The sequence below is a fragment of the Cibotium barometz genome, chromosome 12 (genome assembly GCF_041138505.1).
Source record: "Cibotium barometz isolate CiBa-2024 chromosome 12, ASM4113850v1, whole genome shotgun sequence".
NCBI classification, from domain to species: Eukaryota; Viridiplantae; Streptophyta; class Polypodiopsida; order Cyatheales; family Cibotiaceae; genus Cibotium; species Cibotium barometz.
This window is the reverse complement of record NC_141057.1, coordinates 29573216-29597530: the sequence shown is the minus strand read 5'-3', so window position 1 is coordinate 29597530 and position 24315 is coordinate 29573216. Positions and strand designations below refer to the sequence as shown.

The 24315-nt window shown below is 41.1% G+C and overlaps 1 protein-coding gene across 4 annotated transcripts in view; it reads left to right on the top strand.

Annotated features, from left to right (window-relative positions):
- The window catches only part of LOC147633268 (protein CNGC15b-like), a 57709-nt gene extending 48866 nt beyond the window's left edge, over positions 1 to 8843 (top strand). For all 4 annotated transcript variants that reach the window (XM_086806299.1, XM_086806297.1, XM_086806296.1 and 1 more), the window contains exons 5-7: positions 6891 to 7002; positions 7086 to 7322; positions 7628 to 8843. In XM_086806299.1, the coding sequence (XP_086662425.1) occupies positions 6891 to 7002; positions 7086 to 7322; positions 7628 to 8350 (1072 nt within the window). In that variant the 3' untranslated portion in view covers positions 8351 to 8843. The remainder of the gene's footprint in view (positions 1 to 6890; positions 7003 to 7085; positions 7323 to 7627) is intronic.
- The last annotated feature ends 15472 nt before the right edge of the window (positions 8844 to 24315 follow it).

Here is a 24315-nt window from a genome sequence, read left to right as displayed (position 1 = left end):
ATTTACCCACTTTGCATCAATGGGCAAATAATTTTTGAACTTCACAAGGTATCTCCTGGAAAGCTTTCCTGCAAGTAGCCTTCTCTCCTTGTGAAAGACAATTTGCTTTGGCTGACATAACACTTCAACAAATCCAACACGGCTGAATTTGCAGATTCACTCTGGCCATCCGTTTGGGGATGATAAGCTGATGAAAATACAAGTTTAGTGCCCATGTTATCAAATAAAGCCCTCCAAAAGAGGCTCGTAGTCTTGGGATCTCTATCCCCAATAATGGACTTAGGCATACCATGATGCTTGAAGATGTTAGCAAGAAAAAGCTTGACCATATGTTAACTTTAATGGTTTTCTTGACGGGCAAGAAATGAGCTTGCTTGCCAAACCTGTCCACAATGGTCCAAATAGCATCATTCCCATGCTGGGATCTAGGCAAGTCCATAGTAATACTTTCCCATGGCTGCAAGGGAATAGGTAATGGCTGAAGCAAACCTGGAGGTTTTTGCCTGTCAAATTTCACTTTTTGGCAAGTAATACATGCACGTACATAGGCCTCAATGTCCTTTCGTATGCTTAGCCAAAAGAAGTATCTCTCAATCATGCGAGTTGTAGGCATGATACCACGATGATCAGCATAGGGTGCGGCATGACATTCCTTTAAAACCTTGGGACGCATGTCCTTCACCACACATAGGCAATTTTCATTCATGAGATAGCCCTCTTTGATCACATGAGAGGCATGAGTGTGACCTGCCATCAAATCAGCCCAAATATGACAAAAATCAGCATCCAAATGATACAAATCACGCATAGTAGTCAATTCCCCATGTGAGGCTACTGAAATTGCAGCCACATATGGCCTCCTGGACAATGCATCTGCTACCAAATTCTTCTTTATTGCTTTATTAATATGGATGTGTGATACAATAGGGATGGAATCTCCCTCTTTGCCAGCATGATCAACACTACCCTGCATTTCGGGAACTGCATGCACATTAGGCTTAGACTGCTTGTCCTCTTGCATCTTGCTTACGTTTGGAGCATTGCCGAAACATATGCTCCTTGCTTCCACATGCAACAATTTCAGGTCAAACCTTGTAGATCTGGAATTTGAAGTTGATTTGGGCAGTGCAGAGTAGGCACAATTGCAGGTACAACCGTCCGGTACAGGCACAGGTACGGACGTACGGCGGCGCAGTATGGCCGTACGGCACAGGCGCTCAGGGCAGTAGGTGGTGCATAGGCGGCTGAGGGCGGCGATGGCGTCGAGGCAGGTATGGGCGTAGACAAGTACTGTCGCAGCTGGCGCTGGGCGCCCAGATCTGAGGAGTAGTGGACGGGCGGCGCCAGATCTGAAGCGACGCAGGCAGCGCGAAGCAGATCTGGGACGGCCGGGTGTGATGGCGCACAGGGGCGGCGGCAAAGGCGACGCAGGTCGACGGCGACGGCGGTAGAGTCGACGGCGGCGGCAGATCTGGTGGCGCACGCAGAGGGCGGCGGCAAAAGAGCCGTACAGTACGGCGTACGGACAGCGTAGCGGGAGCGGGAACGGGAGCGTGCAGCGGCGGCAGGCAAAACCCTAACCCTAACCCTAATGCAACAAAACCCTAATTCCAGATGTGTGCAAAGCTCTGAGGGGCAGCAGGGAGCAAACCCTAATGCTAACCCTAGCCAAGCTCTGATACCAATGTTGGGTAGGAGGGAAGCTAGCCTGCACACACACACACAACCTCAAGCACAGAGAAACGTGAGACCGCTGGAAAAGATGTACTCAATAATGATAATGAAATGAAAGTACAAGTGAGTACTAAAAGACCTAGGGCAAAGTGCCCAACACACATAAGTGTGTGGACATGACCAACAGATTTTAGAGATCGGTTGTAGATCCCAAGCTGTATCTCTTTCGGGAACGCGGCACGGTTACGTTAATCATCCTTTATGTGGATGATCTCATTCCGCGGTCATGTGGAGCACATTGGAGTGACGAAGGTTGCCTTATCAAAGGAGTTTGAGATGACCGACTTAGGTTTACTCCACTTCTTCTTGGGATTGGAGATCTGGCAGACCCAAAGGGGGTTTTTTGTCTCTCAGCGGCGGTATGTTCATGAGTTGCTTGAGGCCTTTGGGATGGAGAACTGCAAGCCTATTACGTTGCCGATGGACCCAAACACAAAGTTAACAGTGAATGATCCTTGTGAGCCAATTGATGCCTCTCTGTATCGGAAGCTGGTTGGGTCATTGATCTGGTTGTTGAACACCAGATTAGACTTGAGCTTTTCCGTGGGGTTGTTGAGCTCATTCATGCAGACGCCGTTGAAGTCTCATTGGGACGCAGGATTGCAGATCTTGTGGTATCTACAAAGTACGAAGGATCTTGGACTCTTCTACATAGGGGGGGGATTGATGGATGGAGTCAGACTCCAAGGATGGAGTGACTCAGAGTGGGGAGGAGATCCACATCAGGCTACAGTTTTACCCTCGGCTCAGGAGTAGTTTCTTGGAGCAATAAGAGGCAGCCAACTATTGCCTTATCATCGACAGAGGCAGAGTACCGGGCTGCTTGTGGTGCTGCTTGCGAGGTTGTGGCTGCGGAGGCTGCTAGGCGAGATAGGGTTTCCATAGAAGGAGCCCACAGTCATCCAGTGCGATAACCAGAGCTGTATAGCTATTGCTCAGAACCCGGTCTTCCATGCCCGAACCAGGCACATTGAGATACAATATCACTTTGTACGTGAGAAGATCTTGGCTGGTGACATCTTGCTTCTTTATTGTTCGACGGAGGACAATGTGGCGGACCTCTTCACGAAGTCTCTACCTCAGGCTATGCTCCGGCAGCACTCCAGGTCCCTGGCGTTGGTTCCACATCCAGGAGCTGAGAGGGGGTGTTAGCAGTTGTCTCCTGTCTGTATATTTACACCAGGACCTCTGTTGTGGGTGTGCCCGCCCGATTTAGGTGTTTTCTCATTTTTCCCCACTCTCCATATTTTTATTTTTTTCCTATTTTTACCAGGTGTGGGAGGCTGTCTTGAGTGGCCTAGATGATAGCCGACTAGTTCTGCTGCCCTTATCTTTCTCTGTAGAGCTGGCTGACTTCACACGTGTGGTGGTTGACAGATTGGAGCTGGCCAATTGCCATTTATGCAAGTCGGGTGTTATTTTGCTACTGTCGGCTGTCCTTGCTGCAGGCCGACTGGACCATAGGGGCCATATATAAATGGCCCCTTGCCCCACACATGTATTCATTCAGTCACCGGGATTTTCTTGTGTATATATAGCAAAGTTACACGCCTCTCTCTCTCTCTCTCTCCTTCTCTATTGCTGTATTTTTTTGCAGTGCACTTGCTCTTGTGTTCTCAGATTGTCTTCACCTCCGCTGCATATTTTGACAGATCCGATGAGGAAAAATCAGCAGTGGTAGGGCTGATAAAAGAAAAAATTCAGCAATGGGAAAAGATGAAAATGGGGAGAAAAAGTGGGGGCTCGAGGCGAGTATCAGCCAATGCTATGAGAGGATAGGTAAACTCTTAGCGTTGCCATGATCAGTGGCATGTATGGCAAGTGTAAAGATGCATAATCCCACAATGAAAAATATATATGTGACATGTCAAAACCATGGGAGCAAGCCAACACTGGCGAAGTGTGTAAAAGGCACTCCCAATAAACATCACATGTGAGAAAGTGACAATGTCAACACTGTCCCGCTGCAAGGGAAAACAGTATAAAAGGCATCTCCAATAGACATCACATAAGAGAGAGCGTCTAGCATAGACCAGCATAAGGGTCAACAAGCATAAGTGACCATGAGGCATCACCAACTGCATGTGGGTAAGTAAAATCCCCCCCTGAAATGCATCTGCCAGACAATGCATACCATGGAGTACAAACTATATAGCATAGTCATCAAAAGCAACGGCATCAGAAGACATCTCTATAGGTGATGAAGATGTAAGGGTCAAGGCTGATAGATGTGTAGCCAAATTGGCCTGATCTGCACCTGTGGAAGAAGAGGCCGGGAGTGGACATGACTAACAAGGCAGAGCAAGTGATTGTGGCTGTTGTATTTGCTCTTAGAAAATTTAGATCCTATCTACTCCCAAAGCCTTTCATCATTCTGACCCATTATTCTCAGCTTCCTCATCTGATCCAGTCTAACATTCCTTCTAGGAGGTTATCCAAGTAGTTGGTGGAATTGCAGGAATTTCAGTGTACTTGTATGGTAGAAGATAGCACCAGAGCTACATTGGCTAACATTCTGACATATAGACAGAACCTTGTGGTGTTGAAGGAAGAGACAATAGCAAAGAAGAAGGTAACTAGATGGAAGGACTCAGAAGCAGGGCTGTCTGATGCTTATACTCTGTTCTTTGATGGGGCTTTCAAGAGAAGCTTAGGAATCGCAAGTGGAGGTATAGTCTTATTGGATCCAGAGGGAAAAGAAGCGTTCAAAGAAGGAATTAAGTTGTAAGTGTAGACAAGCAATGAGGCTCAGTATGCTACTTTGGAGTATGGACTTCAGCAGTGCATTAAGAAGGGAATTAGAAAGCTTATCAACAAAGGGGACAATTTGTTGGTCATTAGGCAGCTTCAAGCTGTTTGGAAGGCCAAAAATCCCAAATTGAAAGAACAGAATTTTCAGATAAAGAGGATGTTGCATAGATACTAGGAAGTCCAAATACAGCATGTGAAGAGGGAGTTGAATCAAGCTATTGATGCCCTGGCAAGAGGGGAGTTGGGCAGGGATTTGGATGTAGTCCATCCCAATTATGTTGGAAGAGAGAACTTGCAAGAGATTGAGGATTTTCTGCACACAAGTGCACCTTCAAATCTATCCAAGAGGTAGAAATATGGTTTCATTAGGAAAGCTTTGCAGTATATCATTGTGAATGATCAGCTGTATATGAAAGGCAAAGATTTAGTTTTGAGGAGAGTTCCCAGTAGGGAGGAGATATTTGCCGCCTCCTGCCATGAAGGTGTTTGTGGAGGACATTTTGCTCTGAAGCTGACACTGAGGAAAGTCTTGAGAAGAGATGTGTATCACTGGTGCAGGAGCTGTGAGCCCTATCAGAAGCAAGGTTGAAAGGTTTTACAATATGCATTGAGGAAGAGTCTTGTATCTTATGGAGCTTTTGAGAAGTGGGGACTGGATGCTATTGGTCCTTTGCTCACAACTGCTAGGGGCAATAAGACTTATATTCTGATTGGGGTAGACTATCTGACCAGGTGGGTTGAAGCTAGATGTGTCAGGAACATAACAGCTAAATAACTGGCCAAGTTTGTATTTGAAGACATATGTAGATTTGCCGTGCCTTTGGAGCTGTTGACTGATCAGGGGCCTGGGTTCAGGGGAGAAGTTGTACAAGAGTTGATGCAGAAGCTACATATTACACACAGGTACTCTACTCCATACTATCCTCAGTGTAATGGGCTAGTAGAGAGATTCAATGGGGAGCTATGCACCATGCTGACTAAGTGTTTAGAGGAACATCCCAAGCAATGGGATTTGCATGTTTCTTCAGTTTTATGGGCTGTAGGACAGCTGTTAGATAGCTACTGATTTTTCACCTTATCATCTTGTTTTTGGCAAAGAGGCCATGATGCCTATTGAGAAAGTCTTCTATGGTTTTGTTTGATGAGTTGTTTATGTTTTGAGATATGTGGTTTGGTTTGAGATAGCTAAGACAATGTGTATGAGTGAGGATCAATGATTTGCTGAATAAGGTCTGTGTCAGATAGCTTTGATTTGGAGTCAGCAGTATCTGACTAAGTCAGCTGGTGTCAACTGTGTGTCTTGATTGGTCAACTGATGTTGTTAAGGGGTCTTGTTTGGAGCTTGTGAAGCTTGGTCTGACAATCTGAGTTTAGTTGGAAGTCAGTTTGACAGTTTGATAGGGTGTGAGCTGATTGTTGGTCTGTGTCGGCTAAGGTTTGTTTGTAAACCAGAAAGGTGTCAGTTTGGGTCAGCAGAGCATCAATAGGAGTCAGCTGAAGGTTGTAAAGGGTAGATATATTCTTTTTGGGTTGAAGGGAGAAGATTTTGGGTTTCTGTTTGACTTTCAGAATTTCAGTCAGTCAGTTTCAGAATTGAAGGGGGGAAGGATCCCAGAGTCAGCAAGCAATCAGCTACTGTGAGCCTTGGGTGTGTGAAGTTGAATCTTGGTGTGATTTGTGGTTTTTGAGGGATTGGAAGTGCTAGAGGACTCTTGGGGTGGTCAGATCTGACTCAGAACTGAGTCAGCTGGGATAGTTGGGTCAGAAGTCAGCTGGGGAGTGCTGACAGGTTCTTTGAGGTTTTGAGGGAAGGATTTTGAAGGTAACTGATGTTGGAGGACTTTTTGGACACTTGGACTTTTTTCTGACTGGGGTCAACAGTCGTAATCTGAATCAGAATACAGTCAGAATTGATCAGCTCAGTGTCAGCTGGGGCTGTTTTTGGTCAGCTGGTTGTCAGCTATGGTCAGCAGAAGGGCTGAGGACATCACCTGGGTGGATTGGTTCCTTGGATTGGTGTTTTTTTTTTGGGGTTTTGGGTGCTGATTGATTAGTTTCCTCCTCACGGTGGTGTGTTCGGAGGAGCTATAGAGGCAGGTTCCCCTAACACATCACCGTCCCTCTGAAACTGTCAAGAAGTGTCTCTATAGAACTGGAGTTCCCTCCTAAGGTGTGGATGGAGATAAGGAATACGCATGTTTCATTCTCCTCCAAAAAGTAAGATAATGCTAATTTGTTTTCTTTATAATGCTTAAATATATATAAATAAAAGGCAGGTCTTATGAGAATCCTTCTGTTGTTCTTTTCATATGCTTGCATTTCCTTTCAAATTTAAGTTGAAGAGACTGATTAGTGGTTTTTAAAAGACCAAAAATATCGGGTTCATGATTTGGAGGTTTTTGCAGTTCTTTAGGGCAGAATCTTTCAACAAGCACATTCATTGGCGAGACAATATTTGCTATATTTATTGCCATTCTTGGCTTAGTGCTATTTGCACTTCTTATTGGCAATATGCAGGTAGGGAGCATCAAGAGTCTATTATACTCATATTTTTAACTGTCAAAGGTTAGGTGTATGATTTGGATTTATCATGTTTGTAGACGTATCTGCAATCTTTGGGGGTTCGGTTAGAGGAATGGAGAGTCAAGCAGAGTGACACCGAGGAGTGGATGCAGCACCGCCAGCTTCCACAAGAATTACGTGAACGAGTCCGTCGTTACAACCATTATAAGTGGGTGGCGACAAGAGGAGTCGATGAAGAGGGTTTACTACATAGCCTCCCACCTGATCTGCGCCGTGACATAAAGCGGCATCTGTGTTTGGATCTTGTCTTACAGGTTTTATTCTCAACTTAATTTTCAGGCAGTGTCTATTCACTGGCTATCTAAAGCACATTGTCCGTACTCCTGTTTGTGCTTTACGCATATGCGCACATGCACACAGCTGTGTGCACACTTGTGTATGCAAATACACGAGGGTGGGTGGAGTGGGGGCGGGGGTGCGTGCGCGCGTGTGTGCATGTGCATGTGCGCGCGTGTGGAAAAATGCATATTGTTGTAGTTTACAGTGGCTATTTCAAGTAAATTTTTGCTCCCAGTTATGTCAACCTCTCACCATCAAAATTGTCATCACCAACACACAGGTCCCATTTTTCAACGAAATGGATGATAGGCTGCTGGATGCCATCTGCGAGCGATTGAAACCCGTTTTATGCACAAAACACACCGTGATAATGAGGGAAGGCGATCCCGTCAATGAAATGCTCTTCATAATTCGAGGCGTTCTGGACAGCATAACAACGAATGGTGGCCGCACAGGTTTCTTCAATCAAACCAGACTCGAACCAGGCCACTTTTGTGGGGAGGAGCTTCTCACGTGGGTATTAAATCTAAAGCCAAGTATCAACTTGCCAACATCCACCAGGACAGTTCAGGCGGAAGGGGAGGTGGAGGCCTTTGCATTGACAGCAGAGGACTTGAAGTTTGTCGCAAACCAGTTCCGGCGGCTCCATAGCAAGAAGCTACAACAAACATTCAGGTTCTATTCGCACCAGTGGCGGACATGGGCAGCTTGTTTCATACAGACATCATGGAAACGGTACAAGAAGAGGAAATCTCTTGCTGAATTGTACAGTATGGAACAGATGGACCTCTTCAATCCAATGGATGATGACACAAACGAGGATCTGAATCCGAGTTTGGGTGTCACAATTTTTGCCTCACGTTTTGCCAGAAATGCGATGCGCGGAGTCCGCAAATTGAGAGAGGTCAACAGCAGCACAACAGGGGACCAATTTCTGAAGCTTCCAAAGCCAGAAGAGCCGGATTTCGATGCGGATCCAGAAGAAGCACAGGACCAAATTTGAGGCGCAGTGGACACAAGGATTGACTTGGGCTGCTCCCATTGAATCTGCAGTCCTTTTGGTGGTGGTGGGTACACTGCGCCCTTCAAAGTGAGAAGCTATTATGGTGCTTCAATCAGACAGCGTATGCATCATCTCTCACAAAGCAGCACCAAGCTTTTTGCAATGGTGGCTTCTCTGTGAGCGGCTCCATACAAACCCTTTTTTAGATATGGTGATACGTGAGTCTTTCATGAAAAGTAAGAGACATGGTCAACAACTGCTATCTAGGTCGACTAGTTCATTTATGCCACGTGTTCGTATTCATTAACAAGACACGTATAATCTCCCTCCCTCCCTCCCTCCCTCCCTCCTTGAAGATAAGGCTATCACAACATGTTTATGATAATTTTGATGATCATAAAATCATTAGGTACATACTTGCCATAGGGAGATGTGTGCCAACCAAAAATTTGTAAGTGGTTTCATTGAATCCTTAAGTTGTTTTGCCTTTCCATTTCTTCTTAGTTCGAAAATTGGACTTAAGCCACCCAGTGATTGAAGGCACTTGTGTCCCAGTGATTGAAGGCTCTTGTGTGGCTTAGTTGCACAATTAGTGTTGAAGGCGCTATGGCTCAAACCTCAAACAAGATTAGTTCTAAGGCATTTACCACTTGAACTGCTCGAACTAAAGCCTGCTAGCATGTTTTATAATTTTTGAAGAGATGAATAGTTGGTATGTCTTTAAGCATTTTATTACTTATCTATACATAGAAATGTAATGTAGAGGTTGAAGAAACAGTGAATCTCTTCCATCCCATGCTCTCTTACCCTCTTGCAAGCAACCCCAATTAGTGTGTCATTTTGACTAATAATTTCTTAATCATGGAAACTTTTTGATAATGTTGGATATCGTATAGACCTAGTGAATAGATCCTATATTTTCTCCTAACTTCTCTCCCTTTAAATATGTCCCTCCTTGTATTGGATATTATCCTAATCTCTATATCCATCTCCTTTCCTCTTTTTCTCTCTTCTTTATTTTCCCTTCCTCTTCCTAGCTACCTCACCTCTCTTGCATTGTCCCTTCTAAAACCTCACGAGGTTGGATTTTGTTTGTTGAAAGCAAGTGCTAGTGCCAAAGCCAATGGTTCCATATATTGTTGGATGTCATATAAGTTTTGAGGAATGTCAAACTCATCATTCATTCATAAAAGTTCATGCTATCCCACATACATATACGACTAATAATGTTCACTTGAGATGATGTAAATTCATATTAAAAATGTCAATTTTTAATTTTATATGTTTAGAACAAATTAGCCAATAATGAGTTAATAAAATATATTAACTTCTTTTCTTCAAATTGCATGTTTGTGGTATTGAGGCTTATGATACTCTAAAGTATTACTATATTTAAGGACAATCTTAGGAGAATACTTTATTCAATGTATATTATATACCACGAATTTCGTGATCACACTCATCATGTTGTCTTAATCATATATCAAGAAATACAAAAAATACCTTCTGATCAATTCAAAGTCATTAATTAATGGCAAACTCTTTACAAGGATAACATGTCCTCCTCCAAACTCAAAAGTTCATAAATATCTTCACTTTCATGAACTTAATATTAAATCCACGAACATTATTCATCATTGAGTGTGTCAACTTGATGACTTCTTTATGTTCATTTATATAACCATCAATATGGCATCAATTATCATATTTGTTTTTAAGTAAGCCAAAGATAATAATAGAGATAGAAAAAATGACGTTTGTAAATCCAAGAAAAATACAGTTGTAGATAAACTGATCATTAAAGATAAGGCCTTAACAATGATACTTATAAATTGCCATGACTATAAAGAATCAATGCTCATTTTAAGAAATAGATTGAATGAAACATAATGACAAATGATGGAAACTTAACAACGATAATACATTGCAATTAAAACTCATCGTCAATAAAGAGCTCATCTCTCGTCTTGAGGTTATATATAGATTCAACATAAACATATCCATGTTTAAGGTTATTGATTGACGTGTGAGTTTATGTATGTCAAGGTGAAAACGATGGAGAAAACACATATCTCACATTCTCTTTCTTACTGAAATCCCTACAACTATTTATGTAACTTATCACATTTCCATCTCAAACATTACTCACTCACGATATATACTCGATCCTATTCGACATAAACTGTTGGGTTCTCACGAATGGAGTACCTCTGGGGTGCATGGAACACAATACATTTCAGTCTCATCATGAAAAAATTTAGATCCACAGTAGTAATGTACAAGACTTCACCATTTTGAACTAGACAATGAGGTGGTTGTATTGTAAAACACAAAGTGATTATCCTTATCATTATTTCTATCGTAAAACGCAAAGCGGAGAAACATCAAATATCCTCACCGTTGAAAATAATAAAAAGTCATGATTATTAGTATTTGCACTAGGATAAACAATATAAAAGAACCTAATTAGTATTTGTACTTATGGTATACTTGGAGTTGTGATATGAAACCCCATAACTCCTATGATGAACCTTTTCTCATAACCTAGCTGTTCGTCGGCATAGTGCATTGCAACCATTTCATTTAGTTTTGACATTGGTGGTATATTTTTTCAATATCTTTAATTGTATAGTACTTAGAGACAATGGAGGAGAGTGCATTGTTCTTGAAAATATAACTTAAGAATCACAAGCACATGTTTAATACCACCTTGACATGAACTGATTACGTCATTTTTATCACATGCCGAATTTGCATCCCTTGGAATCATTGTTACGTAGCCCGTAGTGGCTATGTATGGGAGGCCCGACTGGCTCCAAGGAGTTCTTTTTCTCTCCCTTGGTCCACATCCTAGCGACCACGTCATAGCATGTCGCTCATCCCTTCGAGTAGTCTCACCCGTAGTGCGCAAGAGATTGGCATCGACACCACAGTGCATTGACCGCACATCGATATCAATGAATGAGACCGTGTCTCCGACGATAGCCGGCACACTCTATGGGACCTGGATAGCTAGTTCTAATTCTCACCGTCATTTATTTATTTATCGTATTTTATTATTTATATGTAAAATAGATAAAAAGAACAAGATTTGAAAAATTCGATTCTAACATAACTAGCGCGGGGGTAGTTCGTTGCCGTTAGGTGGATTAGGGGGGTTTTCTCATATGTTGTCTTCTGTGTCTGGCCTTTCCCAGGCTGAGCTTGACCTTATTCGTTAGGCCAGTGATTGCTCCTCGGCCAGACCAAGATGACGGGATCTCCTTCGGACTCACGAGGGGGATCGGGGATGTTCCCATTGACGTAGCTCCTAATGTTTCCCTGTCCGTAGATGACCTTGTAGGTCCATCCGTAGCAATGCACAAAATGGAATTAGTGGACGATCAGCCCTTCGGCTCTGGCGACACAAACGAGAATTACTCCGAGGTCGATCTTCTTGATGATGAGGACGCTTATGGAGATGATACTCGACCCACATATGTGGAGTTCGAGGCCAAGATGGATATCTCAAGGGGGTCCTTAGCCCAGCTGTTTGCAAGGACCAGCGCATTGGAGAGAAACCAGACTGAGATTTTGTCTGTGCTTAAGAGTATTCATGACTGTTTGGATGCTAGTTCTGCTACTCCTACAGGGAGTGTTGTTGCACCGAGATCTGCACACAGGAGGGTGCATTTTCCTCCTATCATGGATGTGGTGCCTCGAGTAGGATCGTGCGTTGGAGTGCTTGCAAAGTAGCTCGTAGTGATTGCTAATCTCCTCAAGGACCTCAAGCCACCAAGCTTTGGGGGAGAGGAGAAAGAACTCAACAAGGACTTGGTAAACATCTTTTTGCAGAAGTGATTGGATATTCACAACCTGAGGCAAGTGCTAGGGGAGGTGAGGCCCATAGAGGTGAGCCTGTTGTTTTATTGACATGCATAGCGTACAAATGGTGGATGAGTTTGGCTGAGAGTGCCAGACTTCCGAGAACCTGGGTAGAGTTCAAATTAATGTTTTAGAAAGACTTTTTTCCTGTGAATAAGTTGCAGAGGTCCTGGTGTGATTGGGATAAATGCTTAATGCAGGGTATCTCCCTCACACAGTACATCTCCAACTATTGCAAGATTGTGTTGTTGAAACTAAAGGGAATAGATTAATTCTAGACTTTATGCGGATACATGAGTGGCTTACACCCAGATTATGAGGCTTTTGTATAGCCTAAGCACTTGATAATTTTTGATGAGGCCATAAAGTGTGCAGAGATTTATGATGACATTTCATGTCACTCTAAATCCGGGTCTAGAAAGACAACTGAGGGTAAAGAGGACTTAAATTTTAAGAGGAAATTCTTTCAGGGCGACGGCTAGAGTGAGCAGCAGAGTGGGCATTGGACCATGCCGTTTTTGAGAGAAAAACCTAATTAAATCCTTTAAGAAGGAATAGTACGAGAAAGCTAGAAAGGAAAATCTATGCTTTAACAGTTTTGAGGCTGGACAGTAAGGTAGCATATCCAAAGCTAGGAGCTAGAGGTAGTTCCAGTGATGCTTCTAAGAAGGATATTAAATCCTCTCAGCAGTTGCATATTATCCACGGGTTACCTAGACTTAGTTCCACAGAGTTCAGAGAGGTAACTATCGGGCATACGAATAGTACCCACACTTGCTACGTTACAAAGGCGATGTGGTAGCCATCAATAGGACCACATGATTTGGTCCGCTTGTATGGAAGGTTAGGTGGTTGTAGAGTCATTGTTATGATTGATGATGGAGCCACTCACAACTTTCTTAACTACGCGTTAGTTAAGAAGTTATGATTGCCAGAGACTAAGAGAGAATATAATTACACTGTATCATTGGCTAATGGTCATGATAAAACTGTTTGGGACACAATGGTCTTAGGGGAACCTTTATCTATACAAGGATATGAGGCCAGTTTGGATTTCCAGGTCATGCACTTGGCTAGAGCCAATATATATCTAGGCAGGGAATGGTTGTATAACCTCAGTCCTACCCTGAGTCGTAGCTACTAGGACAATAGCCTGGAGTTTGTGCATGAGGAGAGAGTAGGAGGCTATAGGGTGAGCAAGAGGCTCCAGTTGCACCCATGATTTCGTCTCTACAGTTGTGTCGTGCCATTGACGTCGATGACATACAACAGGTATACGTTTGTACTCTCTTGCATCGGTTTGTTTCCATATATGAAATAAATGTGGTTGATAAAGTTTTCGTAGTTGAAACTTATTTAAGTTATGATAACTTAAATGTCCTTGGTCGAGACCACTTTTTTCCAAAACCTATTTTATCTTCTTTTGAACAAAATGTTAATACCAAGGCTAAAACCAAGACAATAAAACAAAAGTACACAATTGCTTTGAGTGATTTATTATTTAGGGATGTGTTTCCCGAATGATCTCCTAGATGGTGTTTCACCATCTAGGGAGCTTGACCATGGCAATGATGTGCTACTAGGGTCAAAACCTATAAGTAAACTTGCTTATAGGTTAACCCACTTTGAGGTAAAGGAAGTGGAATGGCAGTTAGCCGAGCATGTGAAGAAAGATTTTATATGCCCGAGTTCTTTGCCATGAGCGTCGCCCATTCTTTTGGTAAAAAGGAAAGATGGATCCATGCGGATGTGTGTAGACTATCGTGCTCTTAATGAGACAACGATTAAGAATAAGTATCTGATGCCCTGCATTAACGAGTTCTTTGATCAACTCAAGGGTGCGAACTATTTTTCTAAGATTGATCTTAGATCCGGGTATTACTAGGTCAAAATTAGGAAACACGATGTTCCCAAGACTGTGTTTAGGACATTACACGATGTTCCCAAGACTGTGTTTAGGATATTACGAGTTCCTTGTCATGTTGTTTAGCTTGATAAGTTCTCTAGCGACATTTATGACGTTAATGGACAAGGTTTTACGTCCATATTTGGAAAAATTTGTAGTAGTTTTGCTTGACAACATACTTATATATTGTAAGTCAAAAGAAGAACACTTACAACATTTACGCTCAGTGTTCAAACTCCTTAGGAAAAATGAGCTATTTGGGAAGGAATCCAAATGTGATTTTTTTGCTAAGGAAATCTATTATTTAGGCCATATTGTCTCCATAGAAGGTACACAGATGGATCCTGACAAGGTGGATGCTATTGTCAGATGGCTTGAACCTAGAAATCTTGAGGAACTACAAATTTTTCTAGTATTCACATCCAAAGTAACCATCTTGCCATTTCTGTTACCTTTTGCAACCAAACGACACTTATTTTTGAAGTCTTCCAAAAAACATCCTTGAGGATTAAACCTCACTTTGCAGACCCTGCTCAAACAACAGAAACCAGATTCCTTGTAATATTCGGAACATAAAGTACATCAGCCAAGTACTTCATTTTGCCATCTTGCAGAGACAATGGCACTTTACCAACATGCACAATGGGATGCGCAGTATCATCACCTATTTCTACATAACTTGGTTTTTTCATTTTCTGCATATCTCTAAACCACTCAGAGCATGACTGGTCATGTGGTTAGAGGCGCCAGAATCCACATATCATATGTCTTGAGATCCTGACACATCCCCTGTTATGAAACTAAGCATGTGCTGCATCACAAACAGTTGCTCACTTCTATCATCACCTCCATATTTACTAGATGATGCATAGTTGCCTTGCTCTGCAACTTTCCACTTTTAATGTCATTTTGCTTTTTGTAGCAGTCCTTTGCCATGTGTCCTGGTTTGCCACAGTAATAGCACTCTATGCTATTTGCATTTTGATTTCTTTGCCAGCCACCTCGGCCTCTTTGGCTCCCCCTGTCTCTAGACTAGCCTCTTCCACCTGTGTATGATTGGCTGATGTGAATAATGAGACTGTTGTTGTCCAGAATTCTGATTTCCTTGTTGGCCACCACCTTGGCCTTGACCACGGCCTCTGCCTCTGCCTCTACCTGAATTAGAGTAGAAGGCCTGTTCCGATGTGTTCTTGCTTTGTGAAGAAGAATCCTCACCTAAAGCCTTTTCTTCTATGATCAACATAGTTTCAAGAATGAAGAAAGACCTTCAAAGTTCTTTCTCGGAAACTCCGTTAGACCCAAGGGATTCAACAATTCCCTTGATCTTTAAGGCATATTCATTGATGGACATGCTTTTCTTTTCCACAATATGCAACTTGTGTTTTAATTGCAACTTCCTTGTCTTTGTGTTACTCTGGAATATCTAAATCAGATTTTGCCATGCAACTACTGGAGTGTTTGCATCCTGTATGTGTCCTATCATAGTGTTTGGTGACACTAATTGAAAGCCAGTACATGACTTTTCTTGCACTCTGATTCTAATCCTTGAATGCCTTTATATCTGCAGGAGTGGCATTCTCCTCAGATAACTCTGGAGGCTCCTCATTGTCTCCTTCTACATAATTCCAAAATCCTTTACCCACCATTAGGAAATTAGTCATTCTGAACTTCCAGGGATGGAAGTTATTCTTATTCAGCTTCTTACTAACAATGTGATTAATTCCGTCAGACATGTTTTCCTGTAGCAATCAAATAACCTGCAAACAGACAACTTCTATATGCAACCTATAATACAACAATATCTCCTGTAACTGCTGCCAGAGCACTAATACTTCAGCACAGCATGTGTGTCACCAAATGTGACCAGAGTATATGTACATACACCCAGTATCAACATTACATGTGCAAACTTTGTCTTGACTTCCAAAATGCATTGTTGCACTACAATAACCAGATTTCGAGTAGAAATATAGTTCTCGAGTAGAAATATAGTTCTCTACCAGAACTTCCAGAAAACTGTCGAAAATACCCAGTGACAAAATGGGACCTGTAACGCGCCCAAAACGCGAATCTGGCTGAAAAAACTTCGTCCAATAGAATAATAAACATGCCATGTAGCTCCTCTCCTGTGAAGACAGCTCCTCAATCGGAGACGTGTAGCTCCCAGCTACTACTGAGGGGGTGTTGTACCTAAACCAAGAAGGGAAAATAGATGATGGTGCTCTTACCCGTGTAGTACCGCATCCTTCCTTGCTTGTTCTTTTCTCTTGCTTACCTCCTTAGCTCTCACATGAACCAGGCTCTGATACCATAAAGAGAATGTGGGGGAGAGGGAGAGCTTCAAACCCTAGCAAGCAAACACACACACAAGAGAGAGAAAGACACAAGAGAGAGATGGATAGCTGAATATTCTTCTATCTTCTTCTTCTCTACTCAACCAACATAACATAAAGATAAGAGTACACACTATATGGGTTAGTACTCAACTACTACAACATACAAGGGTCGGTCCATAATATGGGTTAGTACTCAACTACTACAACATACAAGGGTCGGTCCATAATATGAATCCGACTAAATGAGCTAGTGCTATAACTATGCTAGTCTCTAGTAATCCAAAATGGTTGTCACATATCCTGTCATCCCACTGGCCGCATATCACCCATAATCTCACCAACCATGCCAGTGGTGTAGATACGGAAGCTATCACCCAGGCGGGTCATTAATGTCTGCCCCGTAGCACACTAGTTGAGCTCAATATCTCAACAATATGCATGGAGCATGTCTTCTAACACTTAATTGACTCTTTCTGACCATCAAACTACGAATGGTATGTTATACTCATGCTCGGATTAGTTTTCATCTTTTTGAAGACTTCTCTCCAAAAGTGGCTATCAAATTTCCTATCTCTATCAAAGACTATATTTGGGAGCAGGCCATATAGTTTGTAGAGATGTTCGATGAACAACCTAGCTAACTTAGGTGTGTTCACCATCTTTTTAGTAGGTATAAACTTGACCATCTTAGTCAATCTTTCAACCACTACCCAAACAAAATCATTCCCTTGATTTTTTCTAGGTAGACTAATGATAAAATCCATGGAAATACTTTCTGGGAATATCCAATGGATGAAGCAAACCTCCAACCTTGAGGCGCTCAAACCTAACACTTCTTTTATTTCAACACGAAGTCCTAGACGTCCTTGAATAATCTAGGCCAATAAAATTATCTTTTGACTAGTACATAGATCTTCTGTATCTTGAGATGACTGGCTCCCCCGATGAAGTTTATCACCCCCAAGTGAATTAGGATCAAATGGTTGTGAAGGGTCCACCCCCAAACTCTTCGGCTCAATATATAACCTAAGAGACTCGTCTAGTTGCTCCAGACTAGCGCTCGCTCTGCTTCCCTCAGAAACCTCAACTAATTTCTCCGGACTAGCTCTCCTTTTTCATGAGGGAGGTGGCTATTGCTATGTATAAGTGCATGCCATACCTCTAAAAAAGATAAATCATGCTCACATAACCCACGTAGTGACTCCAAGAGTTCACTCTTGAAGGTGGTGAAACTCAACTCATTCACCATTAGCATGTGGCTTAGGGCATCTACTACAATGTTAAATTTACCTCTGTGGGGTAACAAAGTGTAAGGTCAAAATCTTGTAGGATCTCCACCCACCAAGCTTTTCTACCCTTCAACTCATTCTGACTCAAAAGCCATTTGAGATTTTCATGATCCATCCGGACCTCAAACGTAGCGCTATACAAATAATGTCGCCACTTTTTAAGAGCATGAATAATAGCAAGTAACTCACTCGTGTAAGACGAGTAGTTATGTTGGGCACAATTGAGCTTCTTGCTTTCAAATTCAACAGGGTGTCCCCTTTGCAATAAAACCGCCCCAATGGCCTCCCCACAAGCATCTATCTCCAAAACAAATGGCTCATTGGGCTCCACAATTCTCAATACCGATGTCGTCCCCAGGATGGCCACATTGAGCTTCTCAAACCTTCTTCGTTTTGAGAGAATCCCCCCAATGAATAGTTTTATCTTTTGATTTTAGTTGGGTTTTTTGGAGTGTATGTTCCTTCAATTTTTTATTATTTTGTCTAAGCCGTGTTATCTCTTCCTTAGATGATTGAAGTAGTTTTTTGTAACTCATTTACACGCTGAGTTTGTGAGATCAAAATGCCCTCTAGCCCTTAACAGATTGCTTGCACATACCAAGCATAGTTTCAACCATGTGTGTGTGTTTATAATGGGAAATAGTAGCTTGATTATTCAATCTTGTGAGCAGTATTTACATAAGCCCTCTCTACCATCCCCAATGAATCAAACAAGATCATGCAAAGTGCTAAATGATGTAGGCTTACCAGTTGATGGGTCAAGAGGGTATAGACCTCCTTGAACCCACAAATCTACATGCTTGTTCCCTTATGCACGTAGTCTTTGAGCTTCAACCTCATCATGTAGAGCTTTATGATGAATACTTCTCCATGTGCAATAGTCTTTGTCAAGAACCAAGTTGATATGGTGTCTTTTCTTTGAGTGTGGATCAACCCTTGGAGTCACCATAGAAAGAAGAGGAAACATAGTAGTATTGAACACAAAATGATGAAGATTCATAGAGAAAGCAAGAGATGGCGGGGAGACCAAAAAAAAAGGTAAAAAGAAAAGAGAGGGAAGAGAGAAGTATGTTATGGATTTGAATATTTGAAATAAGCTTATTTTAGAAAATATGTACTAAAGTAGTTAAGATGGTCACCAAGTATAAGTGATTTAAAGACACTATAGATAAGTGATGGATGGCATATTAAAGACACTCTCCTATAAATATAGGCAAACGGGACGCATTTAAGTGATTTAAAGACACTATAGATAAGTGATGGATGGCATATTAAAGACACTCTCCTATAAATATAGGCAAACGGGACGCATTTAATATAGCTATTTGACTCTACTCTTTTAGTTAAATAACTTTGATTAAGAAAGCTAATCCAATCCTCACACGACGCTTTTTTTATTTTTGTCCCTAATGTTGAAGATTAATAAAATGATAATTTAAGGAATGTCTTACATCTACTTCAGTTTTTTGTTTGTTGATGCCTTTGGGTCTGGATGTACACAAATCTAGGATTATTAGCTTAATAGAGGAGGATAACTTTGACATGGGGAGATGGGGGTGTGACTCGTGAGGTTATAAAGAAAGGACATCTTATTAGACATTTGGGGGTTCCCTTTGGAGTTGGAGTGACAAGAAAGGATGTAACTAATTGGACAATTGAAAGATTCCTTGACAAGATAAAGAAATGGGATGGGATTAGGGTACCCTTTCATGATAGGATGGTCATTGCTAATACAATCTTAAATGCACACATTTTGTTTTTTTGTCCTATGATGGATTTTAGAGAGTGTCATTGGAAAAGGATCATGACCCCAGTCAGGAAAGTTATATGGAGAAACTATAGAGATAACAAGAAGGTCTCAAGTTGGTTGGCCTGGGAGAAAGTAAGCTTGCCTTAAAAGGTGGGAGGACTTGGGATCTTGCACTTGCCTATTCATGCTAAAGCAAGGGTAAATGTCTTTAACAGGAAGTGATATGGGCCAGAATGGTTAGAGAATGTCTAATGTTTAAATCAATGAAGGTGGTTTGGGGTGGATTGGAAAGAGAAACTGCTATCCTATGATCCCTTGAAAATTGCAAGCTCCCCCTTTTGCAAGTTTTTATGTCTAAACTGGAAGGAAGTGATGGGCTTGATGAAGTGGGATGGATATACTAGGGCATTAGGGAACTATGTCAGCCTTGGCATCTGGTGGACTCACAAATTAACTTCTCCGTTGGCTTGGCACGATGTAAGAATAGATAGGAAATCGAACAACATAGGATTGAGAAGGTTGGGGGATTGCTTTGATTTTTCTCAAGTTGGGTGGAAAGAGTTGGATCAAATTAAGGGAGGAGTTTGGGCTAAAATAAAGGGATCTTCAGATGGTAAGTTATGTCCTAGAGGAAATTGAGAAGGGTTGGGTTTCTGATGCCTTCAATGAGGCTTGTTGGCTCAAATATTGGTCTTGATTCAATGGAGCTAAATAAATATGAATCACTACAAGAGATCATCCTAATACCTCGCAAACTACTTGCAGTGCCAATATATACATTGGTATAACCGTCGGTTTATGTGTTAGAGTATAGACATTGATGTACATATGCACGCTAGTTAATATCAAATTGGCAGTATATATACGTTGGATGCTGACATACATATCGACACGCATACCAACGTATATGCCAGTCCTCGAAGTTTTTTTTTTGGGCAAAATAGAACACATTGGGGAAAATTGCCCAACCTATCCCATTCTCCAATTGGCACCCACAAATTAGGTTAAAAATAGATAATTTAATATAAAAAAGATAAAGAATACACAAAACATCATGGAATTTATTAGTAATATAGGCACAAAGTTTGTACATCATTATCTTACAAAAACATATGAGCGGAGCTAGCGCTCTTACAAAAATTATGAGCATAGCTCTTATAAAAAATAGGAGCAAAGACAAACAAAAGTCCTATGTACTAGCTACTCCTAATCATCACGCCTAGCACCTCCTCCTGCTTCCCAATCATTGTGTGGCTTCTCTGAAGGTCCCTACATGAATAGAACTATAAGTCTTATGCTAGCAAACCATAAGTTATATGCTTGATGATGTTATATACTTACATAGTTGACAATATAGGCCCAATTCAGCTCATGTCCTTTTCACTCCATCTTGTCACAAACAACAACAAGATGACATAGTTCCATAAGACTACACAAAGTCATACTCTTCTTGGGTATAGCCATGCCCCACTGCTTCCCTTTATACACATTCAAGGAAGAATATTTAGTATAAATGATAGATCTAGATCGTAATTTATATGTATATTATTAATTATTTTGTAGAAAGAAAGAGATGAAAGCTTATGAAGTATATACACAAGGGCCCAAAGATGGCAGCTATTGAAAGAGATTATTTTGAAGTGGAGCAGGTAATGGGTGAGTGTGGTTTATGCATGTCAAATATTCATATCTTATCTTCTTCCAAAGCCCTTTAATTTTCCCACTAGTTATTCTCTTCTTCCTTGATTAATAAACAATACTAACATGTCATGGAGATTAATGAAATGGATAGTAGAGCAGCAAGGAATTCAATTCTCTTTCTTAGTCAAAGATACTACAAGAGCCACATTTGCTGATTTGCTGACATACAATTAGAGTTCCACCCTTATTCGGGGAGATGCAATCAAAAGGCAAAAAAAGAGCCGCCTAATATAGAGAATGCTTTCATGATGTTTTTTTATGGTTCTTATTGGTAAAGACATAAGGCTCAGGAGGCATTGTTGTGTATGATCATGGGGGAAATTAAAGCAAGGAATAAAACTTTATGTTCAAAGTAATAATGAAACTAAATATGCTATTATTTGGAAAGGTTTGAAGCTTGCCATACAGATGGGAATAAAGAGGTTGAAGATCAGGGGTGATGCCCTCTTACTAGTGAAGCAAGTTCTTGGGTTTGGCATAAAAAACCCCAATCTTAAGAAGATGTACTATGAGGTGCAAAGATTTTGGATAGGTTTGAAGCTTGGAGTTTAAGACATGTGGAGAGAAACAAGAATGAATAAGTTCATGCTACTGCTCAAGAATCTATCACTGAGTTTTTTGTTGCAAAAGCAGAGATGCCTATGTATCAAGGAAGAAAAAGGTCTAACCAAGGAAGAAGAATTCTTACAAATAGGTGTTCTTCTAGCACAATCAGGAAAATCAAAGAAATATGCATTCATGAAGAAGGTGGGTGAGTATACTTTACTTAATGATATTCTTTTCATGAAAGGGGATGATATGATATATTAAGCAAAATACCATGGAAAGAGGAAATCTACAAAATTCTTGAAGGAAATCACGAAGGATCTTGTGGAGGTCATTTTGATTAGAAAATTACCTTGCACAAAATCGTAATAGAAGGCTATGTTTGGCCTAGTATACAAAGTGATGTGCATCATTGATCTTGTTTGCAATTTCAAAGAATGAGCAAGAGAATATAAAGGTTTAAGTTGAGAAATACCATGCTTGATTTTGACATATTTGAAAGGTGGGGTATTGATGCAGTTGGCTACATCCTTACAGCATTGGACTATTTATCTCAATGGGTAGAAGTAAAAGCTGTGAAACAAATTTCAGCAAAGGATGTGGCTATATTTATTTATGAAGAGATATGTTGCAAGTTTGGTATGACCTTTAGAACTTCTATTTGACATAGGACCAACATTTAGAGGTGATGCCTTGAAATGTCTTTGTGCTAAATTAAAAATTCAACATAGGTATACAACTCCCTACTACCTGCAATAATGTAACAATATCAATGAGAGATTCAATGGTAAAATTGTGAGTTTGTTAACCAAGATGACAAAAGGACACGAGAAAACTTGGGATTTAGAGCTTCCATGTGATTTATGGTCCTATACAACTGCTATAAAAATAGGTACTACACTTTTTCCTTATCATTTGATGTTTGGAAAAGAAGCATTACTTCCTATTGAGGTGGAAAGTCCAGCTTTGAAAATTCTCTCAAAACATAGTGAAGAATTAATGAATTACTATAAGGACACGCTTCTTAATGTTTAAAGGGTTTAGTTAGATAGAATGCTTGCTATGAGCATTATGAAAAGATGCAAAAGGATAATCAAAGGACCAATGATAGGGTGAAAGACAAGAATATTGAAAAAGGTGAAATGGTACTAAGATACAATATCAAGCTTGATCATACTTTTCAAAAAAAAAATTCAGATTAAGTGGGAAGGTCATTTTTTGGTGTTGGATAAGTTTGGAAATGGTACTTACCAACTAGAAAATATAGATGAAATTCCACACAAGTATAGAGTGAATGGTTATCAAACTGAAGAAGTATATTTCGAGGCTCATGATGGTTATGGAAAGAAGAGATGTTCATGGATGATGACAATGTTGTTGTTGCTGAAGCTTCCTTTTGAATTTCACTTCGAGAGGCCATGCATCCGAATACTTGGCCTTGGGTCTCGTCATTGTAGCTGTGAAGGCACAAGGTTCTGTGCATTCTAGATAGATAGCATCATCTTCAAAGATTGTCTACTCCGGTTCTCTCACACCCCTTTTGCTATCCCATCTCCACTTCCACAAGAGAAGAAGCTCAGCTCAAAGAAGGGGAAAATCTTTGAGGAGGGTTCAGCGAAGGAGCGGAGGTGCCAAACAACCAACAAATGAAGGAGGATCTAGCTGTGCTATGAGCATATTCGTGTTGCTATCCTAGAGACTGGAGTAGCAACATCAAGAAGAAACCTCCACTGTAACACTACAACTAGAAATGCAACCTCCATAACCAAAATTCTCGGTGCCAAAGTTGGCCCCGATTGTGCCGACCAGCCACTCTAGTTTTTAAAAAACAATAGAGATGGATTGGGTGCAGGGATCAATCTAATACCATAGTGGGTGATGTGTTAATTCATCCATGCATCAATCATTGATCTCTTGAACTCATCTGGCACTGTTTGAAATATCTCATGGTCCTTCTTTGTCCACACTTTCTTGTCAGAGAACTTAAACATAGTGTCTAGAGATTTCCACACCTTGGCTTTCCGTGTTCTTGCTTGACCATTGTCTGCATGGTCTACTACTGCATTGTGAACACATTTCCATCTGTTGTATTTTATGATCTGCACTGATCGTCTTCTTCTATGACCTTCTGGTGTTGGTTCAAATAGAAACCTTCTTGTTTTGACACCCCCACTGGAAGGTTTCTTAGGTACATTCTTCCCATCCTTAGACCTTTTTTCATCTTGTTCAATGTTTGCATGTCCACCATGCAAACATTGGTTTGCATGTCCACCATGCAAATGTCTAATAGAACTTTCTCTGGTGCTTTGATGGATATAACCTTTGTTGTATTGGGTTGTAGAGTCTATGCAAAACATATGTATAAAAACAAGAGTTTTTCAATGATTCTACAAAGAGCATGCATTATACAAATGTGGACACTTGACAATGGAATATCGAGAATTGGCTTGAAGTTTGGGTCAAGTGCCTATCCGGTGCCTTCTTCCAATACCTCTTATCAAACACCTTTGCACTGCACATGAAATATAAGCAGGGACTTTTTGAATTGGCACCCTTTAACACATTGTGCATAC